A 20,354-nucleotide genomic window follows, 5' to 3' on the forward strand; every position below is an offset into this window, starting at 1 on the left:
ATCCCGCCCCGCGCTTCCAAGGCGGGTCCACGGACCGGGAGGGCTAGTAGCGAGGCGGTGACGCCGCCGAGAGCCAGCCAATGGGCAGCGGGCGGAGCCAGCCCCAGTGGTTCGAACGGGAAGGCAGGGAAAGAGCGGGAGGAAAGAGCCAGCAGTTTGTGGGAGGGAGCGCCAGCCCCGCCCCTGGGCTCGGGTTCCTACCTTCCCACACTCGCCAGAGGAGTTCCTGCCCCGGGCTGGGGTGGCCTGTGGCAAAGGGGAAACAGAACTAGTGACTGTGGATACCTAGTGGGCAACTCCTAGACGTGGACGACGGGGGCAGGGTATGGGAGCTGGAAGCCACCCGACTCCGGGGATGGTCTGTTAGGGAGAAAAGCCGAAGCCCTAACCCCGTGAAACACACACAAATGCTTGGCAGAATGGAAGATCCACAGTTCCCATCTTCACAGGTATGAAAAATATCTGCCTTATTGGGCAACCGCTAATAAAACCTTTATTTAAAAAAACAACAAAAAACCCTCTTCTTTATTTGATAGGCCCAGTTATCACAGTGCCCCCCTCCCAATAAAGCACCCCTCACCGCCCCTCCTTCCCCGTGTCTCTCTCTCACACACACACACAATCTAGATCCGTCTTCATTTCCTATTGGCCTGGGCAGTACCAATAACACACTGGTTCACCTGCGGGCAGGGGGTTTAGACAATAAAAAACGTTTTCAGAGTAACCAAAAGAACAGTTTTCTCCAAATCACCTCCCAACCCCCAATATTAGGGCTGCCCTCAGAGAATCCTAAAATAAGGGCTCTGAAAGGAGGTTCAGGCTGGTCTCAGTTCTCCCATGCCCACTAGGTATTCTAGGTCTGGAAAAGGAGGAAAGGCCTGAGAAGGGACAAAAGCCCCACACAGGAGCAGAGAGAGGAACTTCTGTTTCTAGCAGTACCTCGGACTAGACACCCCCAAAGCCCTCCCAACACTAATGCTTAATAAGCTAGATAAAACAAGAACAACACAAATTTAGGAACCAAGGCTATTTGGAAAATTAATGATTCCAAGCCTAGGGGAGGAAATGTACAAGATGGATCTGGAGTAAAGACTACTGGGGACCTATCTAAAGGACACAGGAGCCAAGTTGGAGCTTCCACTGGCCAAAGATGGGCAATTTGAGCATCAGAAAGAATAATGACCGCAAAGGATATATACCAAAAGTACAAGTATCTGTAAGATGTCACCTCCTGGATAAAAACTCACTGTTCACCTTTGAAAGTTGCCAGGATACCAACTTATAATACTGAAAATCGATAAAGAATCTAGCATTTATCCCATATTACCTATATGGACTGAATTTCAGAATAACCAAATAGATGGCAAAGGGGAGTTATTTATAGAAGAATTGTGATTAATAAATGTAGAACTGAGAAAATTAGAAAATCACCATTTAAAAAAAATCACCATTTAAAAACTCCCTAATAATAGATCTAGATAGCGTCACTGATAAAATCACTAGGGGAAAAAGTTGATAGGGAGTTTTTAAATGGATAGATCAGGCTGACAATACCCAAATCCAATGATCAATTTTTATATCATTAAAAGTGGAACAATTAGGGGGAGGGGGAAAAAAGTGCAACAACTAGATACTAGGTGCCTCCTGATATGATGCAATAGAAAGTGAATCACACCATAGAAGTTTTTTTCCCAAGAAATTTAAACCTGATTCAAATCAAGCCTCTAAATCTACAAAAATTGTGAAGGAAAGAGGAAGCAACCAGCCAAAATCTAGAATACGGTATATTCTATAGGACAAATGACCCTACTTCTTCAACAAATAAATGCTATAAAAGGGGATGAGATTATAGATTAAAAGAAACTCGGACTTCCCTGGTGGCGCAGTGGTTAAGAATCCGCCTACCAATGCAGGGCACACGGGTTCAAGCCCTACTCCCCGGGAAGATCCCACGTGCTGTGGAGCAACTAAGCCCATGTGCCACGACTACTGAAGCCCGCGCACCTAGATCCCGTGCTCCGCAACAAGAGAAGCCACCACAGTGAGAAGCCCACACACCGCAATGAAGAGTAGCCCCGGCTCACCACAGCTAGAGAAAGCCCGCGCACAGCAACGAAGACCCAATGAATGCAGCCATAAATAAATAAAAATTTAAAAAGAAACTCGAGACAATTTCAACCAATGAAATGGGCGGCCCTTGCTTTGATCCTGAACAGAGCAAAACTAATGTATGAAAAGCATTTCTGAGACAGTAAGGAAATTCAACATCAACTGGGTATTAGAGGATATTAAAGAGTTCATGTTCTTGGGTGTTAATGATGTTGATAGAACTTTACTTGGGGACTTCCCTGGTGGCGCAAAGGTTAAGAATCCGCCTGCCAACGCAGGGGACATGGGTCTGAGGCCTGGTCCGGGCAGATCCCACTTGCCACAAAGCAACTAAGCCCCTGCACCACAACTACCGAAGCCTGTGTGCCTAGAGCCTGTGAGCCACAACTACTGAAGCCCGTGCGCCTACAGCCCATGCTCCCACAATGAGAAGCCACCGCAATAAGAAGCCTGCGCAGCCCCCGCTTCCTGCAACCAGAGAAAGCCCACGTGCAGCAATGAAGACCCAAAGCAGCCAAAAATAAACTAAAAAAAAAAAAAAGAACTTTACTTGAACTTGCAAGATTGCAAGGGAAATCCTGATTAAAGTTGACCAGGGCAGGGTGCTAAGGTGGCGGACTACTACCATGGCAGCAAGAGTGCAGAAGGGCACACAAGATCAGAGACCCTGAATAAAGCCAGAACACATCGTAGGACTATACCCTCAGGAAAACAAGTAACCAGAGGAAAAAATTACCCTCTGGAGGCAGACAGTAAAGAAACATCCTGACTTAACTCTAGTAGAGGGAGCTTAAGTATCCTAGAGAATTCATGGCCATGGACACAGCTGATCTTCGTGGGGATTGGAGCCTGAATTCACACTGTTTGGAATAGTCTGAAAAACCTGTACATCTTTGATCCAGGAATTCCATTTCAAGGAATCTCTCCCTAGATAGTTAGATGTAACTAAACAAATATAAAATGATAATGTACAAGGTTAACCAACATGGCCCTTGTATGTAATAGTAAAAGGGTGGAAATAATCCAAGTGTCCAGTAGAGGGAACTGGTGGATAAACTTTGGTGCATCTACACAGTGGAGTCCTAGGCAGATGTAAAAATAATGGGAGGGCGCCCCCACCTGGTGGCACAGTGGTTGAGAGTCCACCTGCCGATGCAGGGGGCGCGGGTTCGTGCCCTGGTCCGGGAGGATCCCACGTGCCACGGAGCGGCTGGGCCCGTAAGCCAGTGCTCCGCAGCGGGAGAGGCCACAGCAGTGAGAGGCCCGTGTACCGCAAAAAAATAAAAAAATAAAAATAATAATAATAATAATAATGGGATCATCTCTGTGCTGGTGGGGAATCCTGGGGCTGTCTTGTTAATCAAAAAAAAAAAAAAAAAAAAAAAAAAAAACCACGGGACAACATAATATATGAGAGGGGGAGAAGAGACGTCTTATATAAGGAGGGAAATCCCATGCATGTTGCTTGTATTTGCAAAAGGAAACATTGGAAGGATAAGTAAAATGATAAATGATGAAAATGATTACTAGGGCAAGTGCGGAGAATGGGGACAGGGGCAGTGGTTAAATCTCACTTGTTATATATAGCTTTCTATTGATATAGTTTTGACCTTTCAACTACCTATTTTTAAAAACTTAGTTAAAAACCCCCAAAAGTCAATAGTTTAAAAAAAAAAAAAAAAAAAAAAAAAAAGGATCCAGGTAGGTAGTGCCCCAGATGCCTGGCAAATGTACATCCATTCTGAATGAAGCGTGCCCCCTGGCCTGAGGGACAGCAGGATAGGGGTGGAGAAGCCTATAATCCCCAGGAAGCCTGACAGGGATGGGACTGGTAGTGACCGCACCTTGGAGGCAAAGCGTAGGGAGTTGAGGGACTCAGAGACGTTCTCTTCTAGGGGGGAAATGTTCACAAACATGAGCCTGTGGAGAGAGAGAGGGGGCCAAGCCCCAGCGTCAGTGTGTGGCTGGGCAGAGCCTGGACCAGGTCTTCACGGTGTTGCCTCCCCAACCCTGACCCCAACATTGTGGTGGTTCCCAGCCCACCCCTTCCCCTCACATCTTAGCGCTGCCACCCAGAGAGTTCTGCAGCAGGTAGGTCAGCTTGCTGTTCCGGTAAGGCACATGGGACTCCTAGAGGGTTGGGGGGGATAGGTGGTTAGGACAGGGCTGGGTTCAGCATGGCCAGCCCCAACCTCTCCCTGGGGTCTGCCTGCCCCCACCCCCATTACTACCTTGTTGCTCAAGGCCATGATGACCAGCCCCAGCGTGGACAGGCTGCTGTTAATGGCCTGCGTTTCCCGAAGGCGTTCCCGCTCCCCAGGGCCGAGGGCCAAGCCTGGGTCTAGCCGCTCACTCCCAGCCAGGTCCACAAGGCTGAGGGGGGCCGCGCACTGCAGGCCTCGACCAGCATGCTCCCCAGAGATCTGCAGCTGGAACACACTGTGACTTCGTGACGATCGTTCATTCTGGGCTGTGCGGGCCACAGCCCGGTTCTGGCGGGCCAGATGGAGCAGGGCCTCCACCTGGGGATGGAGAGCAGCAAGAGGCAAAGGCAGGCAGAAGTCAGTACATAGCTAGGTCAGGTAAGGCGATGAGCAAGACTCAGCTCCTGCCCTCCTGATGCTTTCTTTCTAGCCCGCAAAAGAATAAGTAAAATACAGTGTGTCCGAGAGTACTAAGGAGTAAAATAAAACAGAAAAATAGTGTGTGAGGGTGAGGGTTGCAATTTTAGAAAGGATGGCCAGCGGGAATTCCCTGGTGGTCTAGTGGTTAGGACTCTGTGCTTTCACTGCCGGGGTCCGGGTTCAATCCCTGGTTGGGGAACTAAGATCTCACAAGCTGCGTAGTGCGGCCAAAAGTTAGGGAAAAAAAAAAAAAGGATGGCCAGGGATGGCCTCAATGCCTTAAAATCTTAAGCGAGGGAGCAAGCCCTTCCAGGAGAGGAGCAGGAATGTTCAGGCAAAGGGGACAGCACGTGCAAAGACCCTGATCTGAGGGTGTGACGAGCAGGATGAGGAACAGCCGGGAGGCCAGCATGGATGTCACGAACTGAGCAAGAAGAGTGGGCAGAGGTGAGACCTGAGATTGACGGGCAGGGCCCAGTGGCACCCGCTTCAGCAGGCCCATCATTTCTCTCCACTCCTTGGTTCCACAAAGGTGGATGCACCTCATAGCCCACCAGCCAAAACTGAATGTGCAACCTACCCTCACCACTCACCCTTCCTCATCCTCAGCGTTTTTCTGCCCCTGCTCGTCCACCTCCATCCTTGTCACCCTGCCCATGCCTCCCCAGTGTCCAGGCCTAGTGCCCCTCAGCACTTACCTCTCTCTCACAGGAGACAGGAACATATCGGGCGTTGGTGACAGTAAGCTCCTCGCTCCCTGGCCCTGCCCGGCGAATCTCACACTCACCCCCATGGCCCTTCCGGGTCCCAGTGGCCAGCAGGTCTCGGACAGTCTCGTTGTAGATCTCTACGTAACTTGCCACAAAGCTGTAGGTCCAGCCCTGGCCACTTAGCTCCTGGGCCACAGAGAAGAGGTGTCGCAGGGCCCGAGGGATCAGCCCCTCCACCTGGGGGTCTCCCCCAGGCCCACCCTCCATGGTGAAGGTCTTGCCACTGCCTGTCTGGCCATAGGCAAAGATGCATACTGGGTAGCCATCCAGGGCTGACTGGACAAGCATGGAAATCTCTTCAAACACTTCGTCCTGTCCACTCCCTGGTGGGAATACCCGGTCAAAGGAGAAGTCATGGCGGGTGGGGGCGGCTGGCGCCCCACTCAGGGTCCCACGCCGCTCGTCAGACCGGGAGAGGCTGAGTCGGGTTGGAGGGTCGGAGGGCCCGCAGGGGCCAGAGGGAAATAGCAGGAAGCCAGGGGGTGGGGTAGACTCCCCTGGAAGGACAGGGCGGACCCGGCAGAAGACACGGACATTGCCTTTGAGTTCCTGCAGCTGGTTGTGTAGCCGCCGGCGCTCCATCTCGAGCCCATGGAGACGTTCTTCCCGCTTAGTCAGTAAGTCCGCCTGGGCTGCAGCCTCCTGGCGCAGGGATGCCACCTCCGCTTGGCTGCCCGACAGAGCAGCTTCTGATGCCTGTAGCCTCCTCTGTCCAGAACAGAGCAGACACAGAGGGTGAGATGCAACCAAGAACAAGAACAAGTCATGATGGGACGTGGGGGTGGGAGGTGGGCTGGGCCCTGCCCCCAAGGACTTCACAGTCTGGTAAAGAGATAAGGAAATAGGAATCATAGTACTAGAATAGGGAGTGCTATGGGAGCATCCAGAAGGGGCACACGGAGGATGATATCTAGGCTGACACCCAAAAAGTATGGGAGTGGACCAAGGGAAGGATGGAGTGCAGAAAGAATACTCCACAAAGAGGGACGTGTATATGCAAAATGCCCTGAATTGAGAATCGAGTCATTTGAGAGACTACAAGTAATGCAATCTAGTTGGTGCTCACCAAGGAGTCAAATGGATGAGAAGGAGAGAGAATGCGTGGGAATTTTTATCAGGAAAACAGAGAAAGAAGAAAGGGGGCGGAGAAGTAGAGGCGACACAGACCCGGGGAAGATACGGAAACAGAGTCAGGATAGGGTGAAGTGGGGCAGAAAGCAAGACAGAGTCAGAAGTGGGCAGGGGGTGGGGGCGACGGGGGAGCAGGGTAGGGGACGGAGGTGTACTGCCAGAGAGAGGTGGTCATGGATTCGAAGCCCAAAGTGACTTCTGGGCAACCTAGAAAGAAGGGTCAGCATTTGGCGAGAAGCTGGCCCTTACCTCCTGCTCCTCCAGCCGGGCAGCCAGTCCCCTCCGCTCCTCCTGCAGTTCCAGCTGTTCTTTTTGGAGCTCTTGCACTAAGCCCTCCTGCGTGCCCAGCCGCTCTTCCAGCTCCAGGACCCGGGCACTCAGGTTCCCCAGCTCCCGTTGGTCCTGCTCAGCCTGGGCCCGCATCCTGGCCAACTCCTCTTCCAGTGTCCTGCGCTCCGCCCCCAGGGCCGTGGCCTGTTGCTGGGCCTCCCTGAGCTGGTTCTGCAGCTGTTGGTTCTCCTGGTCCAACATCTGGGTCCTCTCACGGCAGCATTTCAGCTCTGCGTTTAGGTCACATAACTGACCCTTTAAGTCCCAGGCCGGACGTTTGCTGGGTTTCTTCCTTCCCACCACAGGAGGAGCAGCTGTTGCTAAGATGGGCACAGAAAAGACAAGGGTCAGGGAGCTCTTGGCTCTGTCTCGCTCTCTCCTCCCTCCTAGCCTTTAGGGCCTCCACACCTGACCCTCCATCTCCTTCTTCTTCAGACAGGGAAGTGACCAAAGGGATTTTTCTGGGTACTCACCACCTCCTCTTCCCTATCCCAGCCTCTCACCCAAGGATTATATTTGTCACCTACTGCCAGGCTTCTGGGCAGGAACAGCAGGGCCTGGCTTCTGATTCTTCAGCACTAGAGAATTGGGGAGGTGACATAAGGAATTATAGCATCAGGGTCCCTCCACCTCCATCCTTCTCCCTTTACCCCCAATCCCTTCTCGGCCCCAGCTCTTAAGCACTGTTACCTGCGGCGATAGCTGTGGAACATCGGGGTCCTGTCTTCCTGGGAACTTTCGGCACTGTCGGGAGATTGGAGAGAGGAAAAGCAGAGTCATGATTCTCAGGGTGGCATGTACTCTGGCTGGGCCGAAGGCAGAGGAGCTGCTTTTTCAGAGGATTAGAAGAAATAAGATAACTTCCTTCTTCCCTTAAATCTGACCAACTCCTAGAGATATCCTTCCTAGGACCAACAAGCCAAGAAACAAGTTGGACCAAGACAAGCAAAAAGAGCAAGGGGGCAGAACCAGGTGTAAAGTATGCTAGCATGTGTGTAAAACATGTCGGGGAACACGCCCATATTTGCTTGCAAACCCACAGAACATCCCTGGAAGGACTCACAGTTGCCCCTGGCGGGGGGACTGGGTGCCTGGGGAACATGGGCAGGAGGGAGACTTTTCACTGTATAACAACTTTCGTGCCTTTGGAATTTTGAAACAAGTGAAACATATTACCTATTCAAAATAAGCTAAGATTGAAAGAAAAGAAAAAGAAAGAAGTGAGTTGAAGAGAACTGGACTTTGTGCCCTGGAGCCCACCTGCGGTCTGGCCTTGTGTCTGTGGCACAGTGGTGAGGGCCGTTGCTCTGGGGCGGGACGTGGCAACTTTGGTGCCCAGGCCTCGTGTCCTTTTCTGGGGAAAGACAAGGATGGGGGGTGGAGTCCATAGTTACCCTCTCTGATGGCTTTACACACACACACACACACACACACACACACACACACACACACACACACACACACACACACACACACGGATTTCCAAACCCAGCTCACCTTCTCAGGCTCCAAGTCCTCCTCCATCTGGTCGGGACCCCTCTTCAGCCTGCTTCCCGGGAGAGGGAGCCGGGAAGGGGTCTTGGCCAGGGCTCTCTTCAGCTCTATGTTTCCCTTCACTTCCAACAAGGGGGACCTCTGCTGGGAAGAGAGAGACCCTTCAGACAATACCCTGTGGCCCAAATGTCCCAAGAACTCCTGTTTATGGCCCCCCAGCCTAATTCTCATCACCACCAACATTATATGAGTACCTCTTGTGCCACAAACTGTGGCTCACAGATGATATGCTGTCTAAAAACCATGGAGAGAGGTGGGACGTAACACAATCCCTAAGGGAATAGCTGGACAGATGCTGAATTTCAGCTAAGTTTAAGGGCAGTACTTAAAAAAGCAGGGAAAAGGAACACTCCTTTCAGAAGGCAAAACCTTAAGCTTGCACATGGTACAGCTGGGAAACTACTACGCCCTTTTAGGGAAAGCTGAGATCATAAACAAGGGAGAGAGTTGGAAGAATAAGGTTGAAGACTGGGTAGGAGGAGCAGGTAACATTTATTAGGAACTGTTTCAAATACTTTATCTGTATCAACTGACTTAAACCTCCCAGCCCACTGAGGAGGAGCTGTTATTAGCCTCATTTTGCAGATGAGGGAAGGAAGGCTGAGAGGTAAACTAGCTGGTCTAAAGGCATCAGTGAATAAAAAGCAAAGCCAGGGTTAGAATCTAGACAGTCTGCTTCTGGAGGCCATGTTTGTAACCACTTGACCACACTGTCTCATAGGGCATTGATGCCAAGCTAAGGAATTTAGGCTTTAGCCCTGCATATATGGATAGCCAGATACAGTTTCTGATCAGGCATGTGAAAAACATACAAAAGAGCCTAGTATAAATAATAATAGGGATTTCCCTGGTGGCACACTGGTTAAGAATCCACCTGCCAATGCAGGGGACACGGGTTCGAGCCCTGGTCCAGGAAGATCCCACATGCAGCGGAACAACTAAGTCCATGAGCCACAACTACTGAGCCTGTGCTCTAGAGCCCACGAGCCACAACTACTGAAGCCTGCGCACCTAGAGACCGTGCTCTGCAACAAGAGAAACCACTGCAATGAGAAGCCCGCGCACAGCAACAAAGAGTAGCCCCCGGTCACTACAACTAGAGAAAGCCCACGTGCTGCAACAAAGACCCAATGCAGCCAAAAATAAATAAATAAATAAATTTATAAATAAATAATAATGAGGTATAAGTAGGCTGACTTGCATGGGGAAGACGACGAAGCAGGGGCATGACCAGTCTGGAGACCACTGAGTACAGGTATAAGGTAGGGGCGTGGGAAAGAAAGATCCTCTCCTCTAAGCAGCCCAGTTCAGTGCCTGGGGATCATGCCCACCCTATGGTTACTCCTATGTAGGATGACCAACTATTCTGGTTTGCCAAGAACTGAAAGGTTTCTTGGGACACAGCATTTCAGTGCTAAAACCAGGTCATTCCTATGCAAACCAGGACATGTGGTCACTCTACTCCTATCCCACCATCAGGAAAGCACCATGTATAGATCAACTTCTGATTTTCACTATAGGTAACTATTAATTCCAAGGCCAATCTCTCTCTGCCCTTCAGTTTACTTCATTCATTCAATATTTACAAAGTGCCTATTACATGCCAGGAAATGATCTGGATTCTGGAGTAAAAGACGTGGTCCCTGCCCTCAAGATTGGGACAGGACAGTAGGCAAGCGAAGCATTTAAAGAGATGATTAAATCTCTACCAAGTGCTATCATAAAAGGATCCCAAAGGAGGGGGTAGGCATCCAGTTTAGATGGGGAGAGTGTCAGACACAATTCTACAAAGTATTTTTAGGCCAAGCCTTGAAGATGAGGAAGAGTTGGCTTGATGGGCTTGGGCCAAGGAGGAGCATTCCAAGCAGAAAGCAAGGAGAGGGACTTGTAAGGAATGACAAATTATTCTGTTCAAGTGAACACAGGGATGTGCATAGAAAGTGGGGAGAGAAGAGAGGTTGAAGGGAAAGACCGTGGCAGTGGTATGCCGTGATAAGGAATCCGGGGTCTACTGAAGACAAGAGGGACACTGATGATTTTTAAACATGAGAATAGTATGACTGGATCTTTACTGAAAAAGTGAACTGTGTGCAATGCAAAGAATGAACGGAAATAGAAGATGAGGGTTATCACAGCAGAGGGATGACATCATTCCTTCATTCATCCATTCAACAAGGATTTGTTGCACTAGATTTGTTGAATGACTGCTCTTCTAGGCTCTGGGGTGAGAGTAATGAATGTAAAGTCCCTGCCTGCCCAGAGCTTACTTTCTAGGGCAGCCTTTCCAAACTGGGGTACAAGAGAATTAAGATCTACAGAAAATGATCTGTTTTCTCAATTCTCCCAAGAATATAAAAAACAGCTCTTACCATTCTAGGTGCCTCAGAGAGAAGTTAATGCACTAGACACAAAGGATGCCTTAGGGCATTAGATCTTAATTCTCATGGAACTCAGTTGAGAGGGGATGTTCTAAGAGTTTGTTGGCTAAGCAGAGCTGGCGAGGGGGTGGGGGGGAGTAGCTAGAGGTCAGGCAGTGAAGGAGATGGAGTCCAGGCTGACTCCAAGAAGCTTGCCCTGGTTCCCAAGATCACAGAAGGAAAATCTGGGTTTGTTTGTTTTTTAATTAAATTTCTCATTTTAAAACCATTGTAGATTCACATGCAGTTGTAAGAAATAATATGGAGAGATCTGAGAGTGCCTGAAGGGCTAATTTTTAAGAGGTGCTAAGTTCAACTTTGGGAAAGTGAGGTTGAGGATGTTCACAGAACATCACTAAAGAGAAAACTCTGAAACAATTTGATATCCTGGTTTTTAAATTTTTAGTTTATTGGTTTATTGTCTTTCCTAACATTAGACTGTGAGCATCACAAGAACATGCCTGTTTTGTTCACAACTATAGAACCAGAGTGCCCAGTACAATGTCTGCTACATGGTAGGACTCAATACTTTTTTTTTTAATTTTTGGCAGCGCCGAACAGCTTGCGGGATCGAACCTGCGCCCTTGGCAGTGAAAGCACGGAGTCCTAACCATCGGACTGCCAGGGAATTCCCTCAATACATTTTTCAGGGAATGAAATTAGATGTCCACCAGTATGGACATGCTCAAATAAACTGCAATACATCCAAACCATTGGCTCCTATACAAATAAAAAGGAAAAAAAAAGGAGGTGGTGTTCTCTTTTCCTGCCACATGCAGAGATGTGTGCAAAGACTGCTGATTTTAATTCACTTTAATCAAATGTAGTATGAAAACTAAATTTTTCTTTTAAGTATTTCAAGGTCAAACACTCAATTTTTTAATTACCTGTGCCCTTCGTTCTCCCTACACTACCATAGTGGATCAACTAAAGACCTACCTCCCTGGAATTTGTGTGGGTTCAGAAAATGTGCTCAAAGGTTTGTTTATACAGGACAACTCCTAAGAGTACAGTATTTATTTTTCTCCCATCTGTAAAGCTAGACAGGATGACTCCCAACTTTCCACAATAAGCATATGCACTTAACCTTCTATAAAAACAGATTTTCATGGAACCTCTCCTATACCCACTTCCCAGGATCAGAGATGGATGCCCTGCTGCTAAGGAATCTCCTGCACATGAGCATCCGCTCCCACCCTCACCCACACAGGAACAGCACTCCAGCAAGCCTTCCTTCTCTCCCCTGCACCATCATTTTCACTCTCTCCTGGATCATTCCAATCAGTGTATAATACATGCTATTATTACTTCCAACCAAAAAGTTTTTCTCTCTTAACCCCGTCCCAGTCAGGCTTTCACTCCCACCATTCCACCAAAACTGCCCTCAAGGTCACAAGTCTGCTTGTGTTGCTAAACCAATTCTTCATCTTTTTGTTTCTTGACCCATCAGCAGCGTGTGATACAACTGATCACTCTCTCTTCCTTAATACCCTCGCTTCATTTAGCTCCTGGGAGACCATCCTCTCCTGGTTTTCCTACCTCGCTGGTAGATCCTCTTCATCTCCCCAAACTTTAACAGTGGTCTTTCTATTCTCTATCTACACTCTAGGCCACTCCTATGGCTTTAAACACCATTCATATGCTGACAACTCCCAAACTATTGTCTCCAGCCCAGACTGTGACCCTGAAGTCAAATGGAACTAACCTTCTCAATGTCTCCACTTGGAAGCCTAATACACATCAAACTTAAAGCATCCAAATCTTAACCTCCTGACGTCCAACCCTCCTTCAACCTTGCTCTCTTGCAGCTTCCTCCATCTCAGTTGATATAAATCCATCTTTCAGCTGCTCAAGCAAATACACCTAAAGTCCTCTCATTCTCTTACATACCACAAAGTCTTAACATCAGCAAACATGGCCAACTCTATCTTCCAAATAGATCCAGAATCGGACCACTTGTAACCACCTCCCCTGCTACTACAATGATCCAAGTTACCATCATCTGTCACCTGGATTATCACTCTACTGGTTCTCAACTAGGGATGGTTCTCAACTAGGGATGACTTTACTCCCCAGGGGACGTTTGACAATGTCTGGAGACACTTTGTCATGATTAGGTGGGGGTTGCTACTGTCATCTAGTGGGTAGAAGCCAGGAATGCTGCTAAACAACAGACAACTTATAGGACAATCCCCCCGCCCCCCCATAAGAAGTCAATAATGTGAAAGTTGAGAAAACCTGCCCCATTCCTAAAAGTCTCCTTGTTTCTATCCTTTCTCCCTTACAGTCTAATCTCAGTGCAGCTGTTAGAGTGGTCCTCTTAAGTTGTAAGACAGATCTTGTCTCTCTTTGCTTAAAACCATCCAGTGATTCCCCATCTCACTCAGAGAAAAAAATCCAAGTCTTCACAACGGCCCCTGCGAGGAGCAATGCATTCAACACCCCCCTCTCTGTTACCTGACATCCCGTCCCTTCCCACAACCTTCCCCGTTGCTCATCCCATTTCGGGTTTGCTACACAACTCTAGTGGCTTTGCTCTAGCGGATTCCCTCTGCCTGGAATGATCTTAATAATTACTTGCCTGTTTCCCTCACCTCTTTCAAGTCTTTATTCAACTCTCACCTTCTTAACGGAGCTTACTAAGACAACCCAATTTAACAGTCTATCTTGTCAGCTGGCCTCCCCTCCCTCTCTTAATCTGCTCAAAATTTTCCTTTTCTCCATAGCCTTTATCACCTTCTTAACAGCATTATATAATTTACTTATCACATATTGCCTCTCTCCCCAAGGAATGGCAGCTCCATGATGACAGGGATCTCTGCTTGCTCATTGCCGCATCCCAAGCACAAAATAGGTGCTCAGTAAATATGTGATGAATAAATATGAGAAGGCTTCTATTCTTTTTTTTTTTTTTTTTTTTTTTTTTTTTTTTTTTTGCGGTATGCGGGCCTCTCACTGTTGTGGCCTCCCCCGTTGCGGAGCACAGGCTCCGGACGTGCAGGCTCCGGACGCGCAGGCTCAGCAGCCATGGCTCACGGGCCCAGCCGCTCCGCGGCATATGGGATCCTCCCAGACCGGGGCACGAACCCGTATCCCCTGCATCGGCAGGCGGACTCTCAACCACTGCGCCACCAGGGAGGCCCAAGAAGGCTTCTATTCTTTTTCACTGTCACATCACACTGCTCTGCTCTCTGGCTGGCAGGATACAAAGAGTATCTCTTCAAGTTGAAACCTGACTTTGGGTAAATCTGATTGTGAAACACTAGTAAACAGAGGATTCAGGCAGGCCTTTTCTGGCACCAGAAGTCAACCCACTCTCACTGTCACAAACACACCTCTCTCCACTGGAGAGGGGACGCTGCAGGTGGTTGTGAGGTGCGGCAGGGCACTGATGAGAGAAAAAATTAAGTTAACCAGTCCCACTGAGCAGAGATCTCTGCAAAACCTGGGGAAGAAGAGATAATGAGGAGTCCTTCAGTTCAGAGTACTCCATTCCCCCCTCTCCCCTTCCTACACCCCGAAGAGGCCGCAAAGAGGAGAGAGGACACGAAAGGACATCAGCAGGGATTTCGCCTCAGACACCACTTCCCTAGAGCTAGTGGTCATCTCAGAACTCACACTGCAATAGTGAGTAAGAGTGGACAGGTGGGAACGTGTTCAGACAAGCCTGAGAATTCGAAATGGGAAATCCCGGAAACATGAAAGTGAGCAAGGGCGTGGGGGACTCCCTGAAGCTGCGGGAAGGCAGGCAGACTCCCCACACTCCCACTCTTGGGGCTGCTCCCTGCCTTCTCCACTCTCCACCCCTCATCCCTTTCCACTGTGCGGGGGCGCACGACCTTGGCCCTGCAGGCAGGCAGAACTGCGGCCGCCGGCACGTCAGCACTGGGGGGTGGGGCGGCCAGCTGTCGTCCCCGCGCCGACCCCTACTCACCTGCGGCTCCATGTCCAGCTCCGTGCCACACACGGCAGGGAAGCGCAATGGAAGAGGACAGGGCGCCGGGGCTCCAGGGACCCGCGTTCTCTCGCGCGCTCGCGACACAGAACACGCGCGTTCCGGGCTCCAGCGCTGCCAGCCCGGCGCCACACCCGCCACTTTTGAATTTCAACGGCCGCTACCCTGCTTACCTCGCTCCGCACTCAGGGGCCAATCGTCGCCGCCGCCACAGCCGAGGGCCAATCGCAGCGCCCTCCACCTCCCGAGGCCACACCCCGCCAGGCCACCGCCTTCCCGTTCCTGCTTCCCTTGCCCAGGGAGGCAGGCGGGTTAGTCACACTTCCGGCCTCACTGTTTCTTTCCTCACCCCACCCCTCCTCTAGCGGGAGTCGCGCTGGACTTCCGCTCGGCTCCCGGCCGCCGCTCGCTGCGTCAGAAATTGCAGGGAACACGCCGCCCTAACGTAACTCGTATGGGGGCGGGGACGCTGGAGGAAAGGAATCACGCGTGCGCAAACAGAACCCGTGCGGGGCGCGACTAGTGCCCCCTAGCGGCGGGAGTAGGAAGCGCACTCGTTAGCCCCGACTGGATCGATGTGATTGCGGATGGTGCGCGACGTCTCCCAGATGCTTAGAACTGATCCCGGAAGTTGATGCTGGATCCCTTATGCGGATGTCAGAGTGGCTGAGTCTGCCCATTCCCCGGTCTCTTTGGCATTTATCACGAAACTTAAGGACCTTGAGTACAGCTTGGCGCTCCATGGAAGCCCGACGGTGGGAATTCGAGGCCCAGGAGAGGAGGATTTTTCTCTCCAGTCAGCCTCCTCGCCTTACCTCCTACGTACCTGGGCGCTGTTACTGGTGCTGGAGAACCGGCTTGAGTCTTTCCAAGCCTAGAGCCCATGGAGGCCTTACTGCTTACGTTTATGGAATATTTTTTATGCTTTTCAGACTAACTGTACCCGTGCATTATCCCTTTTAATGATCCCTCAATTCACTGGGCTCTTACTATGTGTCAAGTGCTTTGCATTTCTTTTTTTTTTTTTTTTTTTTTGCGGTACACGGGCCTCTCACTGTTGTGGCCTCTCCCACTGCGGAGCACAGGCTCCGGACGCGCAGGCTCAGTGGCCATGGCTCACGGGCCTAGCTGCTCCGCGGCATGTGGGATCTTCCCGGACCAGGGCACGAACCCGTGTCCCCTGCATCGGCAGGCGGACTCTCAACCACTGCGCCACCAGGGAAGCCCTTGCATTTCTTATTTTCAAGCTAGATGAAGGAGCCAGGTTCAGAAAGGTGAAGTAACAAGTACAAAGTCACACTGCTGATTGGGAGTGGATCTAGATTCCACTAGTTTCGAAATACAAACTATGGGCCTTCCCTGGCGGCCCAGTGGTTAGGACTCTGCGCTTCCACTGCAGGGGGAACGGGTTTGATTCCTGGTTGGGGAACAAAGATCCCACATGCCGCAAGGCGTGGCCAAACAAAACAAAACAAAAAAACTCACCAAGCTATATCGGTTATCTCACACTACTTCTAATAACCTTAGTAACAAAAACAACAACCTCTTACCTGTGAATAATTTGCAGAGTTGTTCTACTACTCTTAGTTACCAACCATCCTGGAGATAGGCAGGGCAGGGATTTTATTTATGAGACTGAAAGGCAGGGGACTTAAGGGATTTGTCTTGGTGCATAATTGGAGATTGACCGAACTGGAACTCAAGCCACATATCTTCTAATCCAGTGCTTTGACTTGAATTCAAACGTGCTTGTGGTGGGGAGCAGACTGTGGGGAGACACAGTGTCTAAAAACCCTGTCATCATCCCCCAACCTTTGAAATCCTAGGAAAGTACACGGAGCAGGAGCTTGAAGAGTGAGTAGTGATGGAGGAAACTGGAAAAGACCAACCCTGGATGGGTAAAGAGAACTGAGAAGGGAAACATGAGAAGAAATGTATATCAAAAGACATTTATCAAAGTTTTTATCATTTATCAAACAAATGTTAGACTAGGAGAAATAAGGACATTAAAGAGTTGGGCTTCCCTGGTGGCGCAGTGGTTGAGAGTCCGCCTGCCGATGCAGGGGACACGGGTTCGTGCCCTGGTCCGGGAAGATCCCACATGCTGCGGAGCAGCTGGGCTCGTGAGCCATGGCCGCTGAGCCTGCGCGTCCGGAGCCTGTGCTCTGCAACGGGAGAGGCCACAACAGTGAGAGGCCCGCGTACCGCAAAAAAAAAAAAAAAAAAAAAAAAAGAGGAAAAAGTTTATTCATCTTAATAGATGCAGAAAAACTACTCAAAATATTCAACGTCCATTGATACTGAAGAAAAATGAACATAACCTGTTAAAGGACATCTTCAAAAATCCAACAGCACACATCACAATAATGGTGACGTGTTGGAAGCCTGCCTCTTTTTATTTATTGCGGTGGGCGGGCTTTTCATTGCGGTGGCTTCTCTTGTCACGAAGTACGGGCTGTAGGTGCACGGGCTTCAGTAGTTGTGGCTCGCCAGCTCTAGAGTGCAGGCTCAATAGTTGTGGCACACGGGCTTAGTTGTTTCACGGCATGTGGGATCTTCTGGGACCAGGGCTCGAACCTGTGTCCTCTGCATTGGCAGACAGATTCTCAACCACTGCTCCACCACGGAAGCCCAAAAGCCTTCCTATTAAGATGAGAGACAAGGCAAGGAAACCTGCTCTCAGTAATCCTAGTCAATACAATAATGGAAGTTTTAGACAGTCCAATAAACAACAGCAAATATATAGATGTTGGGAAGAAACAAGAATTTCAGTATTTGCAGATGGAATATACAGTATTTGCATGTGTAGCAACCCCAAAAGAAAATTCAGGTGAAATTAATAAGTGAGTTTAGTAAAGTTGCTGGGTGGGAAATCAATATAGAAAAAAAAATCAATATATAAAATCTATTTCATTTCTATCATCAGCAGCTATCAGTCAGAAAGTGTAACTTTTAAAATGTACCATTTGGGCTTCCCTGGTGGCGCAGTGGTTGAGAGTCCGCCTGCCGATGCAGGGGACACGGGTTCGTGCCCCGGTCTGGGAAGGTCCCACATGCCGTGGAGCAGCTGGGCCCGTGGGCCATGGCCGCTAAGCCTGCGCGTCCAGAGCCTGTGCTCCTCAACGGGAGAGGCCACAACAGTGAGAGGCCCGCGTACCGCAAAAAAAAAAAAAAAAAAAAAAAAAAAAAAAAAAAAAAAAAAAAAAATGTACCATTTGGTTACATAACTATATACATATATAAAAGTCAAGCTATGCACTTGATTTTTGCACTTTATGTTATACTGCAATAAAAATTTTAATTAAAAAATACCATTTGCAATAGCAATAAAAATACAAATTACTTAGGAATAAATTTAACAACTGGAATGTAAACCCTTTGTGGAGAAAATGATAAAACTTACTGGAAGATGTTCAAGAAAATCTAAATTAATGAAAAGATATACTATGTACTTGCAGAGAAAGACTTGATGTTGTAAAGATGTCAGTTCTCTCCAAGGCCTTGGTGTTGGGCTAAGGGGGATGATAGAGTCCGTGATGCCTGGTCCTGCTAGAGTCTCTCTCATCTGCCTATCTCAGGAGCAGGCTGAGTGGGACTGCCCTTGGTGGTCCTTTCCCCCTCGCCAGAGATCCCTCCTGCAAGCTGAGGAGGATTTCTTACCTTGGAAATCACATTCCTGAACCCTGTGTCCCCTCTTCCACTGCTTCTCTTCCTTGTTTCTCTGGCAGATTCCCTTCTCCCTGCCCAGCCCTTTGTAGGCCTCTCCACAGATGGCAAAGTGTGCAGTAAAGTTATCTTATGATTACCAAAGGGAAAAGGTCTGGGGGGAAGGATAAGTTAGGAATTTGGGAGTAACATATACACACTACTATATATAAAATAGCTAAACAACAAGGTCCTACTGTATAGCATAGGCAACTATATATTCAATATCCTATGATAAACCATAATGGAAAAGAATATATAAAAAATGTATACATATGTATAACTGAATCACTTTGCTGTACAGCAGTAATTAACACATTGTAAATCAACTATACTTAAGTAAAAAAAGAAATTTAAAGAAAAACGAAAATATTTAGAGGAAAACAAATCCATCATTCTTCTAGCCACGGAAACCACTGTTCGTATTGTTGTACTGCCTTGCAGCCTTTTTTCCATACATGTTGTTGCCTAGTTGAAATTCCAAAGATAAAAACCAAACAGAGAAACAAACCAAAAAATGTGAAAGACTCTTTAGATAAACAAAATTTAATATATCCATAAAATGGACTATTATTCAACCATAAAAAGAAAGTACTCATACATGCTACAACATGGACGAATCTTGAAAACATTATGCTGAATGAAAGAAGCCAGACACAAAAGGCCACATATTGTGTGATTCCATTTATCTGAAATGTCCAGAATAGGCAAATCCATAGAGACAGTAAGTAAATTAATGGTTCCAGGGACCGGGGAGGGAGGAATGGTAATTGGCTAATGGGTACGGGTTTCTTTTTGGATTGATAAAAAGTGTTCCAAAACTAGATAGTGGTGATGGTTGACCAACTCTGTGAATATACTAAAAGCCAATGGATTGTACATTTTAAAAGAATGAATTGTATTTCTCAAAATTGTTATAAAAATGTCACTCAGTTTTCAAGTACAATTCATCATTTCTTAAGTGCCCACTCTGTCATGCATTGTGCTAGGCTCTTGGGCTACACTGATGAAGGAGATAAACATCTCTTTCCTCCCAAAGCTTCCATTTTGGTAGTGAAAGGGACACAGACAATAAAATGTTACCATATGGCAGAAGGAAGACAGGTGCTAGAGTCAGATCACCTTGCTCAGAGGTGAGGAGTGAGAGAAATATTTCCAGAGGAAGTTCTCATCTCATCTGGGAGCAGCAAGATAAGTAAAAGTAAAGAGAAAAAGCAGCTTCCATTTCACAGAGGTGGAGACATGTGGGTGCAGGACAGGAGCTGAGGTCCCCAGCCAGAGGTGGTTGATTTCCCACAAGTTGTTCTCCCTGTATCCCAGAGTTCCATTTGATAACACAACCAAGGCATAGGTAGATACCACTCCTGTGAGGGAGAGACCCACTCGCTTCCACAGACAGTCCCAGGGAGGAGTGGACCTTGTGATTTATTCTGGAGAGGAAGGCTTCCAGCTCATCCTGGAATATTCCAACGCTGCAGTGACCCCCTGGTCCTTGTCTGAAGGCTCTAGGGAAAAAGGCACAGAGGGGCTCTCCAGGGACCCTCACACACTCACCTTCTGGAAACACAGTGAGCAGAGGAGGAGCCCTACTCCAGACCATTTGCCCCAAATCCACAAGTGACCATTATGGAGATCTCTCCAGGCACCAGATTTGAGTAGCTCATGGCAGAAGAACATGACTACCATTAGGCCTGAGGTGCACCATCAGCCTTTCATCCCCCAAGGAAAGAAGCGTTTGGGGTGAGAAAAAAGCCCGCAT

General features: G+C 48.6%; 1 protein-coding gene across 2 annotated transcripts; it reads right to left on the reverse strand.

Annotated features, from left to right (window-relative positions):
• Positions 1-420: 420 nt before the first annotated feature.
• KIFC1 (kinesin family member C1) lies at positions 421-15,023 on the reverse strand. 2 transcript variants are annotated; one of them, XM_060110545.1, is made up of 11 exons: positions 14,870-15,023; positions 8,462-8,599; positions 8,225-8,318; positions 7,655-7,708; positions 7,492-7,542; positions 6,884-7,284; positions 5,432-6,211; positions 4,341-4,631; positions 4,166-4,239; positions 3,954-4,029; positions 421-680 (listed from the first exon to the last, which is right to left on the reverse strand). In XM_060110545.1, the coding sequence occupies exons 1-11, from the start codon at positions 14,879-14,881 to the stop codon at positions 636-638; spliced, it is 2,016 nt and encodes a 671-aa protein (XP_059966528.1). In that variant the 5' UTR covers positions 14,882-15,023; the 3' UTR covers positions 421-635. The 2 variants fall into 2 exon arrangements, with proteins under 2 accessions (XP_059966528.1, XP_059966526.1); XM_060110543.1 differs by having other exon boundaries at positions 8,462-8,602.
• Between the last annotated feature and the right edge of the window lie 5,331 nt (positions 15,024-20,354).

The sequence above is a fragment of the Mesoplodon densirostris genome, chromosome 10 (genome assembly GCF_025265405.1).
Source record: "Mesoplodon densirostris isolate mMesDen1 chromosome 10, mMesDen1 primary haplotype, whole genome shotgun sequence".
NCBI classification, from domain to species: Eukaryota; Metazoa; Chordata; class Mammalia; order Artiodactyla; family Ziphiidae; genus Mesoplodon; species Mesoplodon densirostris.